General features: G+C 41.5%; 1 protein-coding gene across 2 annotated transcripts in view; it reads left to right on the top strand.

Moving 5' to 3' along the window:
* Positions 1-3,985: 3,985 nt before the first annotated feature.
* The window catches only part of RAB3B (RAB3B, member RAS oncogene family), an 82,393-nt gene continuing 74,339 nt past the window's right edge, over positions 3,986-12,039 (top strand). The window contains exons 1-2 of one of the 2 annotated variants that reach the window (XM_077844942.1): positions 4,010-4,088; positions 9,131-9,172. In XM_077844942.1, the coding sequence (XP_077701068.1) occupies positions 9,170-9,172 (3 nt within the window). In that variant the 5' untranslated portion in view covers positions 4,010-4,088; positions 9,131-9,169. Of the gene's footprint in view, positions 4,089-9,130; positions 9,173-12,039 lie in introns of both variants that reach the window. The other variant, XM_077844945.1, reaches the window with a different exon arrangement.

Genomic DNA, 12,039 nt, shown 5'->3' on the forward strand with positions numbered 1-12,039 from the left:
CTGTAATGCTTGTTTTGATTGACATACTAATGATTTTTATAACTAAATCTGGAAATTAAAAAAAAAATTAACTCTTATGTTTTTAACTTAGTTTCCCTTAAAAGCAGGGCCTGAGATAAGGCCTTCTGTATAGGTCATATATTACAGGAGGAGATTCTAGAGAACAGGAGTGGGGAGTGAAGCATAGTAGGGATGATCAAAACAGGGTTCATTATTGAGCTGGTTATCCTTCTTAGTCAAGGATTGCCTCAGAGGAGTTAATTTCCTAAGAAACTATACATATAGAGGTGACAGAGAGCCTTGAGGCAGAAAGCAAGAGATAAAGGAATGCAGCACTTTAAAAAAAAAAAAACTATCCTATAATCCTGTAATTGCACTACTAGATATTTACCCCAAGGATACAAAAATACAGATTGTATTATAGAGGCACATGCACCCTAATCTTTGTAGCAGCATTATTAACAACAACCAAACTATGGAAAGAGGCCAAATGTCCTTCAACTAATGGATGGAATATTACTCAGCTATCAAAAAGAATGAAATCTTGTCATTTGCAACGACAGGGACAGAGCTAGAGTGTATTATGCTAAGTGAAATAGTCAGAGAAAGACAAATACCATACGATTTCATTCATGTGTAAAATTTAAGAAATAAAACATGAACATATAGAGCAGGGGAAAAAGAGAAAGAAGAAAAGAAACCATATAGACTCTTAACAATAGAGAACAAATTGAGGGTTGATAGAGGGAAGTGGGTGGGAGTTGGGCTAGATGGGTAATGGGTTTTAAGGAGAGCACTTGTTATGATGAGCACTGGGTGTTGTGTGTAAGTAATGAACCAATGAATTCTACTCCTGAAATCAATATTGCACATATGTTAACTAACTAGCATTTAAAGAAAGTTTGAAGAAAAAAAAAAGAGATACAGTGATAGGTACATATCCTCAATTTCCTAATGCAGTAGGTCACCACAGTGACAGCTAAAGGGGGATAAAAGAGGGCAAAAGATGTAAAATAAGGTATGAAAGTTATCTAACATAGTTTTTTTAAAGATTTTATTTATTTATTTGTTTATTTATTTATTTATTTATTTATTTATTTATGAGAGACATGGAGAGAGAAAGGCAGAGACACAGGCAGAGGGAGAAGCAAGCTCCATTCAGGGAGCCCCACATGGGACTCGATCTGGGGCCTTCAGGATCATGCCCTGAGCTGGAGGTGGCACTAAACCGCTGAGCCACCGGCGCTGCCCTCTAACATAGTTTCTTATAATCAAAAGAAATTTTAGTATTTTAATTCCAATTAAATACATATTTTTACTATAGAGAAGTATGGCATAGTGATCAATAAAAGAGTGTATTTTTTAAAAAGGTTTTTTTTTTTTTTTTTTTTTTTGAGAGAGAAAGAGAGCACGACCAAGGGAGAGGGGCAGAGGGAGAAGCAGACTCCCCACTAAGCAGGGAGCCCAATGTGAGGCTCCATCCCAGATCCTGGGATCATGACCTGAGCCAAAGACAGATGCTTAACTGACTGAGCCACCCAGGCGCCTCAATAAAAGACTGTAAAGCATATAAAAGCATGTCATTTGGTTAAAATCCTGTGGGTATGGTGAAAGCAATACACGTTTAAGGAGAATCGGTGACAGAAAATTTACAACTGTTAAGAGCTTGTGTATGTATTAGTTTTAAGGGGATAAGGTGGGTATAACATTTCTGTGGCAGTTAGATTCTAGTGTATACAGTCTAAAAAGTGATGTAAGTTTTATTTTTGAATGTTAATATTTACACTATGCCAGAAATTATGTCCTTGGCAGTTATCTAATAAAACTTTTAAATATCAAGTTAAGTGTGTCAAAAGTACATAGTTTTCAAAATTCTTTTTTTTTTTTTTAATTTTTATTTATTTATGATAGTTACAGAGAGAGAGAGAGAGGCAGAGACACAGGCAGAGGGAGAAGCAGGCTCCATGCACCGGGAGCCTGATGTGGGATTCGATCCCGGGTCTCCAGTATCGCGCCCTGGGCCAAAGGCAGGCGCCAAACCGCTGCGCCACCCAGGGATCCCTCAAAATTCTTTCAAGGATTATTCGACCTAAATTTATTTCAAGACTACTGGTTTCAAACATTCCTCATCTGATAGTGCAAATATTTATGTAGCACTGTGTGCCAGGAACTATTCTAAACCTTCCAGTGATATTTGCTCTTCTGATCCTGATAACGACCTGATGGATTGGGTTCTATTACCATCATTATCATCTCTGCTTTATAGATTGGAAACTGAGGCACACAGTGGATAAATAACTTACCCAAGCTAGTAGGTATCAGAGGGCAGTGATTTGAATGTGGGCAGTTTGGTGAATCCACCCTTTTAACCACCATACCATCTGATGCAGTTTGTAGTCAACCCGCTCAAGCAATGTATCAGTGCCTAGCTATAGAAGGGGTCTAAATTTTCAGGATAACTAATACAGTTACAAAAAAAAGAAAACATAATTGTATATTCAAAAAACTTTTTTTCAAAACCCCTTTCTTCATGAAAACAGAAATTTTTTATAGTCAGAGCTGAGATTTTTCAGGTATTTGAGGTTTAAACTGGCAGATGTTTAAATTTTTCTTTTTAAAAAGATTTATTTATCTTAAGGGGGAAGTGCAGAGGGAGAGAGAGAATCTTGAGCAGACTCCCTGCTGAGCGCAGAGCCCAGGGCAGGGCTCTATCCCTCGACCCTGAGGTCATGACCTGAGCCGAAATCAAGAGTCAGACGCTCAACTGGCTGAGCCCCCCACGTGCTCCTTACGTGTTTATTTTATTCACCCTTGGTGGCATCTGAATCTCAGAGAATCATGCAGTGTCATGGCGTTGCCCCAGCTGACATCTTCCGAGACGGAGGGTATTCCTACCTGGCCCTGGCGCCTCCCTCCGTGAAAGCGCCTGCGGAGATGTCCGTCTTCCTCTCGGCCTCCAGGGGGCAGTCCACTCACTCGGTTCCTTGGTCTTGTCTGCAAGACCCCTCTGGCTCCTTCAACCTCTCACTGCGCTTCTAGTCCCTTCTGTGGGCAGGAAGATTGACCGCCCTCCCGGGCCACTCAAGCAGGAGCGACTGCCCACTGTTAGGCGGCCTCTCCGGGCCTGGCGCTGAGGGGTGCTTGCCTCGGCTGCCCCCCTCGCCCCCAGCAGCAGCCGACCTGACGCCACAATCCGGAGGCTCCAGCCAGCTACTAAATCATAATCCTTATGGTTATACTGCTTTCCTCCTGTCGGGGATGAAGCAGGGACCTGACTTTATTGGAAGAGAGTCTTCGGGCAGCCCGGGTGGCTCTGCGGTTTGGTGCCTGCAGCCCAGGGCGGGATCCAAGAGGCCCGGGATCCAGGCCCTGCGTGGGGCCTGCTTCTCCCTCCGCCCGTGTCTCTGCCTCTCTCCCTCTCTCTATGTCTCTCATAAATAAATAAATAAATAAATAAATAAATAAATAAATAAATAAATAAATAAATAAATAAATAAATAAAATAAAATCTTTAACAGAAAAAAAAAAAAGGAAGAGTCTTAATATGGAATTTTCTCCCACCAAGCTGCTGCTGCTTCTTCTTCTTCTTCTTCTTCTTCTTCTTCTTCTTCTTCTTCTTCTTCTTTTTAAAGATTTTATTTATTTATTCATGAGAGACACAGAGAGGGGGAGAGAGAGAGGCAGGTTCCATGCGGGGAGCCCCACGTGGGACTCGATCCTGGGTCTCTAGGATCACGCCCTGGGCTGAAGGCGGCGCTAAACCGCTGAGCCCCCCCACCAAGCTTCTACAGTGTCACCCCCTCTGTGGATTTTCAGTCTGCTTTATTTACCATCATGCTACCTGGCTCAATATTGCCTTGGAGGAGTGAACTCACATTACAGCGATGCTTGCGTGTGAGACCTGGATTGTAAACTGGTCAGGGGTGGGAGGGGAGAGTCAGGAGCCTAGGAGGCGTCGGTTTTGAAGGCATGACCTTGCAGGTGTGACACGGCTCTGGAGCTCACAGTTCCGGCAGCAGCTTCCTGAGCCCCGCTTGTAGCTATGGTGTTATATTCCAGCAGAACAGTGGCTTCCTTAATCCCAGAAGGTACCTAAAGTGGTTTGATCCTGGAACCAGAGCCTGAGAGAGTAGATTCCGAATTCTCCACCTTCCCTATTGATATAAAACTTCCATGTCCTGTTTCAGGACAATCTGTGATATTGTCTGGGAGTCATTCCTTGAGGCTCAGCACAGTATCTTTTTCCTATAGCCCTTCCACTGATTTTTTAGAACCTAATTTTCTGTATTAAATGCTTTTCTGATTAAAATAGTTAGAATGGCTCCTATTAACCACAACAGAACCATACTGGCTCTAGTGGTAAACTTTCCTAATTAAGATATCATATATATAGATGTGACTCCAAGGTCATCACTTTGAGGTTCTAGATTTGTGACTGGATGTAGTAAATGAAGAGATTTGGGTTGCATCACCTTTAGTGAGGTGGGTAATTGCACTTTGAGTAGCATTACATTAATTGGGATTTTTCTGAAGTGTAGATATGGGGCAGGGGGAAGGCTATGTAGGGCAAATTAGTGGATTTTATGGACATTTAGAATTCTTTTTCGCCATTGCATTAAAATTCATTCTTAGATTTAAGAAATCCTTCACCTTATACATTTTGAAAAGAAGGCAAAACCCCCTTTCCATTTTAGAAGTTGGAAATACCAGATAAGTGCTTTCCCAGCCTCCTCTTCTGCTAGGTTAAAGGCTCATGACCTAGGTTCAGCCAGTCAGATAGGCCTTCTGCAGTTTTCTGCAGCAGAATTTTGACTGAATTCTTGGGGGAATGGTGGTTGTAGTGCCCATGTGCAATGTTGGAAACTGGTAGTGTTGGCTGTACAAGCTTATAGCTTAGTGGCAACAGTAGTAGTCATGTCTTCCCCAGCGTATCTGTAACGTGTACTCCCAAACTGGTTCTCCAGCCTCCCTGGGAATTTATGATCTATTCAATGTTATATAATTTTTTCCATGAATAAGCCAGAGTAAGTCACTCACTGTGACTGATATAGTTGTCAATAACCATTGTTCAAAAGGTTATAGCAGCATCTTCAAAAGTATATTTCATGGAAGAGAAAGTCCCTGACTCACTACATTTGGACAGTAATATATCTCTTGGAATGATTCATAATTCAGAGGAATATATTAGAACCTCTGGGAGGTCTCACAAGAAAGAGATTTGGACCTGTTAGCAGACCAAGTATGATGCTGACACACGGAGGGAGGGGGGCACACTGAGAAAACTGCAGTGAAACATGGCCAGAGCCAGTGGGTTACGTCAGCTTTGAATCCCACTTTGGTTTTGGACTTTGAGATATGCGAGGTGACATTCCCTTATATTTAAAACAGCTCAAGTTCAGCTTCCCACTACTTGCCATGAAAAACGATAAGAACCATCATCTAACATCTTAGCTGTTCATTTATTTGACTTTCTCACCACCAATGACCTCCACTCTCTCAGCAACCCACTCCAAGGGTCTCATCTTGTTATCACTCAAAATCGTTCTACCTTTGAAATCTTGAACTCAGAAATTCTAGTCTTTGACCACAAGCACCTATTTGTCCTTTTGACCTCACCGATCAACATCTCCTATTACACTTTGACCTTATCCAGTTCTTCTGATGTAACTTGCTCAACTTTCCACTGGTGGATCTATAGGCCTGCCCTACATCTGTCCCATCTTCTCCTTCTTTCCCTCTTTTTCAGTGAAGAAGATGGCTCCTACTTATCAGAGACAAATCAATCCTTCCATTGAGCTCTGGAACTATCCCCTCCTTGTACTTAGATTTTTTCCATCTATAAATGTTTCTTTTTCTCTCTTTTGTATCATCCATCTATGGTCCTTTGGATCATTCCTATACACATTTAAACAAGTGCTGGTTTTCTCATTTAAAAACAAACCATCTGGAGTGCCTGGATTGCACAGTTGCTTACACAGTGGACTCTTGGTTTTGGCTCAGGTCATGATCTCATGGTTGAGAGACTGAGCTCCATGTCAGGCCCCACACTCAGTGAGGAGTCTACTTGGAGTTCTCTCCCCGTCTCCCTTTCTCTCTGCTTGTGCTCTTTCTCTAGTAAATAAGCCTTTAAAAAAATCATATGGAGGTGCCTGACTGATTCAGTCAGTAGAGCATGGAGCTCTTGAGCTTGGGGTCATGAATTCAAGCCCCACTTTGAGGGATAGAGATTACAGTAAAAAAAATCTTAAAAAAATATATATAGTAAAAATAATCCGTAGATTTTATGTGTCTCTTCAACTTGACCTATGCTGTCAACCTTTCATCATTCTTATTCATTCTTCAACCTTCTACCTTCTCCATTCTGACATATCCCTTTACAACTCCACCTATATGGCTCCTACTAAGGTAATGGAGAAGATATGGGATTGGGAGGTGAGTGAAGGAAATTTAGCTGATAAAATTATTTTTGAAAGTTCTCTTTCTAATTCTGACTTGCATGGGTAATGCTTGATCCAACCTCTAATGCATAGTTGATATCTGTGCCAATAAACACCCTGATATGCTGCTGGTCAAAATACTGTATTTTTGTTCATTGCTTTAAGACTTCCAAAGGATCAGAACTACTGAAAAAAAGAGGAAATGTATCCCAGTGGGCCTAACAGTGAACTTTTCTATAGTGTTCCTTATCAAAGCAAATAGCACCACCCTCCACTGTTCTACATGTCAGAGACGTGAGACTATTCTTGATATCTTCTTCTCCCTTACTCCTTAGTCATCAATTACTGTTCATTCTTTCTCCTAAATATTTTTAAAAATCTATTCACTCCTTGTTATAGGCTGATTTATGTCCCCTCTCCATTGATATGCTGACCAATACCTCAAAATGTGACCACATTTGGATGTGGGGTCTTTAAAAAGGTAATTAAATTAAAATGAGGTCATATTGGGTGGGCCCTAATCCAATATGACTGATGTCCTCATAGGAAGAGATTAAGGCACAGACACAAGAGGGAAGATCATGTGAAGATACAGGGAGAAGATGGCTATTTACAAGTTAAAAAGAGAGATCTTAAGAAGCCAATCCGATCTCAGACTTCTAGCCTCCAGGACTGTGAGGAAATTAATTTCTGTTATTTAAGCCACCCAGCCTGTAGTAATTGGTTATGGCAAGCCAAGCTAACTAATACATTCTTAGTCTCTATCACCACCAGCAGCAGCATTTGTTGCCTAGATTTTTTGCAGTATCAGATCCGTCAGGTAAGGGCTTTTATCTACTTAACTTGCTGCTATATCCTCAAAGCCTAGGACACAATCTGGTACATAGTAGATATTTAATAAATATTGATGAAACAATTAAATAAATGAATAGCCACTCAAGCAGTGTCCTTGCAGCCATCCTTGTCTCTGTTTCTAACTGTTCTCCACCAAGATTACTCTCTTTATATTAAAACTCAGGTTATATCACTTCCCTGCTTTATTGTCTCTCTTCCATTATTCTCAGGATGAAGTCCAAAATCAATAATATTGTTTAAGTGGACGGTATAATTTGGCCCACAAGTCACTCTTCGTCTTCAGTACATCTTATTCTCTCATTCTATCATGAGTGTTTCAGTCACAATTGTGTTCTTTCCATTTTTCAAAGTTCTTCGTGGCCTTAACACACGCTATTCCCTCACTGGAGTGTCCTTCCCCATATTTTAGCCTACTTCATTCTTCAGAAATCCCACCTAAATGTTATTCTGTAAAACCTTTCCTAATCGTGCCACCAAAATGGCCTTATATTTTCACTGCTTTTCCTTTTGTTTTAAAAAAAGACTATTTATTCACTTATTTGAGAGAGAGAGAGAGAGAGAGAGAGAGAGAAAGATAGCAAGAGTGAGCAGAAGCAGAGATGAGAGAGAGAAGCAGTCTCCCTGCTGAGCAGGGAGCCCCATGTGGGGCTCAATCCCAGGTCCTGGGATCGTGACCATGACTTACAGCCCAAACTGTAATCAGACCTGTATGCCATAAATGAATAGTTGTGTGAAAGCATGGACAGTGTTAATTAATTTCCTAGGGCTAACTGTTCTACTTTAGCTCTCACATACCAACAGCAAGCCCAAGGTCCAGAAGAAGTACAAATTATCTCTGGGTAAGAAGGATGGAGTAGATGGCAGGATGACTGAGAAGTTTTCTAGATAAAGGAGGGATATTAAGGAAGACACTTAAGGTAGAAGAGGCTGGTTTGTAAAAACACTGAGGTTTAAAGCAGTTTTTGGAAGCTATGCGTCATTCTGTATGTCTAGAGAGCAAGGACCAAAAACCTTAGAAGTGAAAGATAAAGAGAGAAAAGGATCAGATCAAGTTTGCTAAAGAGGTTGAATTTTATTCTTATAGTGCAGCAAACATCACTGATTTTTCCAGTTCTTTATTTAGGTCTGCTTTGTCTCTTACACATCGATACTTAGAAGAGTCATTTAACCCTGCTGAGCTTCAGTTTCCTTTCCTGTTGAATGGCTGTTAAGAGACGTGAGATAGTGTGTGGAGGGTACTTCAGAGGTTCCAGGAATAAACTAGATGCTTATCAAATGTTAGTTCCCTTTGGGGGCACCTGGCTGGCTGAGTCAGTAGAGCATGTGACTCTTGATCTCCAGGTCGTGAGCTCGAGCCCCAAGTTCGGTACACCCAATCTAATTTTTTTTTTAATTAAAAAAATGTTAATTACCTTTCTTTCACCCCTATAGTCAGGTTGATTTCCCCAGATGGCTTTTGGTCTGTCCTGAGAGAGAGAAGTTCCCATTTGGAACACAAGAGGGAGTATGAGACTGAACCTTTGCAAAGGGTTACAGGGCCCGGGCCTCCCTTAGCAAGCCCTCTGAGAAAGACAAATGGGAGAGGTTCTTCCAAAATCAGAAAGGCAACCAGACTTATTTGAAAGATTCTAAGTAAGTGGTAACTGTTCTTCAGGTTCCTGGATATGTATTTGAAGGGCGAAACTGTTGGCAAGCATGCTGGATTTAGTTAAAAGATCCCTTAAAGTAGCTGGTATTTTTGACTAGCCTATCATATACCACCTATTTTACATACGTTATCATTTTTAATTTAACTCTCTGAAAAAGCCAGTAAAATAATTCTCATCCCCTTTTTACAGATAAGCAACCTGTATGATCAAGACTACACATGACTACAAATGGTGAAAGTTGGATTTGAACCTAGACCTCTCTGATTCCAAAACTTACGTGCTTTTGATTATCCCACGCTGTTTTACCTTAGAAAGCCTTGGGGTTTATTTTCATCCAACTCCCTTATTTAACAGAGATTGTCCAAATAGAGAACTGGTCAGTGGTGAGTGATAACTAATGAGACCAAGAGGGACTTTGTGTCCCGGGTGGACTGAAGACCCCGACCACAGGCCATATCTGTGCCTGTGCTGCTGCTGCCTTATAAACATCCTCCAAGATGTGAGGTTTTCAGTTTGGTCAGTTAGCCATAGCCTCACTCTGGGACGATACTGGCCTATCTGGCCCTTAAGTTCCTCATCTCTAAAATGAGGTGACTCCTTCTCCTCCAACAGGTCTCAACTCAAATGTCACTTTCCTATTTAAATCAACCTATTTAGATCATTCTAACATAATCCCCTCTCCTAGTTACTTTTATTCCATCATCTTGTTGGAATATTTCCTTCAATGTGCTCATCATTAACTGAAGTTATCTTATGTATTTTGTTTACTTATTTGTTTTTCCCTCTGCCCCAGGATTGATAACCTTCCAATGAGTAGGGCTCTGTATGTGTATTTGTTTATTTAAATATTTTATTTTTTTAAAGTAATCTTTACATCTCACATGGGGCTTGAACACACAACCCCAAGATCAAAAGTCACATGCAGCCAGGCACCCTTGTGGTAGGGGATTTTAAACTGGGTTTAGAGAGAGCCCTCTGCTGCTGCCATGTGGAGCCTGGGTTACAGGGGAAATTGAAGGCTATGGTGACAGTAGGACAGTGAGGAGGAGGTTGTGGCCCTGGAATGGAGAGGAACGAATGGAATGGAGAGCGCTCAGGAGGTAGAATGGATTAGCTTCTGCGAAGGCCTGGCAGGGTGAAGGAAGAGGGACGGGCTGGTGGGAGCACCCGGGCTCTGACTATCCACATCTTGAATGTTTCCCCGTGTGTCTCAGATTGCACCGCTGCTGACAGTAGTTTGCCCTGATGATGGGACCGTGTCCTCAATGGGCATGTAACCAATTTCACTTATAAACTTATTATGTTAGTGGAGAGAATGGCCAAGCACATTATTTATTTTACAAATGAAGAAACTGAAGCACAGAGAAGGAAGGAATGGTTAATGCATGAAGTGCCATTTGAAATACTCATTATCTAAATCTATTCCCACTCTGGTGGTAGATTGGTGAAACGCAGCAGGTATCTTCCTCCCTTGTGTCCTATCCATACCCCTTTGTGGTGTGTTCTTTCCAATCAGAGGTGAAGTTTATTTCTCCACTCCTTGGAATCTGGGCTGTGTTTGTGACTTGACATGGCCTGCAGATAGAGTATATGTGATGTTATGCAATTTCTGAGGCTAAGCCTTAAGGGACTGCATCTTTGCATCTTCTGCATTCTCAGGGGGTAGCCCTGAGGCCTCTGTGGGAGCCAGTCTAGCCTACTGGTGGGTTAGGACTGGAGAAGAACCAGGCTTTCAGCCTCCGGCAGAACCAACTGCCAGACCCATGGGTGAGGCCGTCTTAGACCTCTCGGTCCAAGGGACCGCTCAGAGTGATTTCAGATAAAACAAGCAGACTAACCATTCAGCCATTTACAGAATTGTGAGAAATAATACATTGTTGCTGTTTTTTTTTAAGATTTATTTATTTATTTATGAGAGAGAGAGAGGGAGAGAGGCAGAGACACAGGACGAGGGAGAAGCAGGCTCCATGCAGGGAGCCCGATGTGGGACTCGATCCCGGGTCTCTAGGATCACGCCCTGGGCTGAAGGCAGCGCTAAACTGCTGAGCCCGCTGGCTGCCCGGGATTTACAAGGTCTTAAGATCATCTGGCCCCTGCTTCTTCTCATCCTGTGTTCTGCTACTTCTCTCATTGAGCCCTGTTTCTAGAGCTGCTTCACAGGTTCTGGTGACCTTCTGGCACCTGCTTAAGCTCCCTCATTGCATGAGGCAGCCTCTGAAGGGGTCAGGTGAAAACACTTAACCTGTCAACATGCCTAAGTTCCTAGCTGGTCATGAGGGACTCATACTGGGATGTGGATTTGAACTTTGTAAAGATTTGAACATTCCAAATGATATCCACCCTTATGATACTACTAAATGACTATTCTCATTCAATAAGAAGCATCAATTTTATATTTCATATAAATATCAGGAGCTGGAGAAGGTGATTACTCTGGGAATTAGAAAAGATTTAAGGGAATTTTGTTTGTAGGACTCTTAATCACAATGGTATTCACTGAACAACCACAATTCTGGAGTCTAATAGAAAGAGTTCTAGACTTGGAATCAGACAGACTTGGTATCTGGTTCTGCCATTTACCAGAGATGCACCCTTGGCAAATCACTTAAATTTTCTGAATTCTGTTTCCTCATTTATAAAACAGGAAACATTGTATGATTGTATTGAGGACTAAATGAGATAAAAGATATGAATGAACCCATCATATTTTAAGGTCTTAGTGGTTATAGTTATATATATATATATATATATATATATATATATATTAAGATTTTATTTATTTATTTGAGAGAGACCATGAGTGGGGGGGGTGGCAGAGGCATAAACAGACCTCCTGCTGAGTGGGAAGCCCATGCAGGGCTCAATCCCAGGACCCTGAGACTATGACCTGAGCCAAAGGCAGATGCTTAACTGACTGAGCTACCCAGGCACCCCTTGATAATCGTAGCTATTAATCAATCTGATCCAAGGCAAAAAGTAGAGTTTTGGGAGTAAAATATGTCTTTTTTTCTGTTTTTATTTGGGCATTTAGATCTGGAAGTGAAGGCAATTAAATAAAATTGATTTGTTCTATCTGGTGGTAACCTACTAGTCAATAG

Source organism: Canis aureus, chromosome 13, assembly GCF_053574225.1.
Source record: "Canis aureus isolate CA01 chromosome 13, VMU_Caureus_v.1.0, whole genome shotgun sequence".
Taxonomy (NCBI): Eukaryota; Metazoa; Chordata; class Mammalia; order Carnivora; family Canidae; genus Canis; species Canis aureus.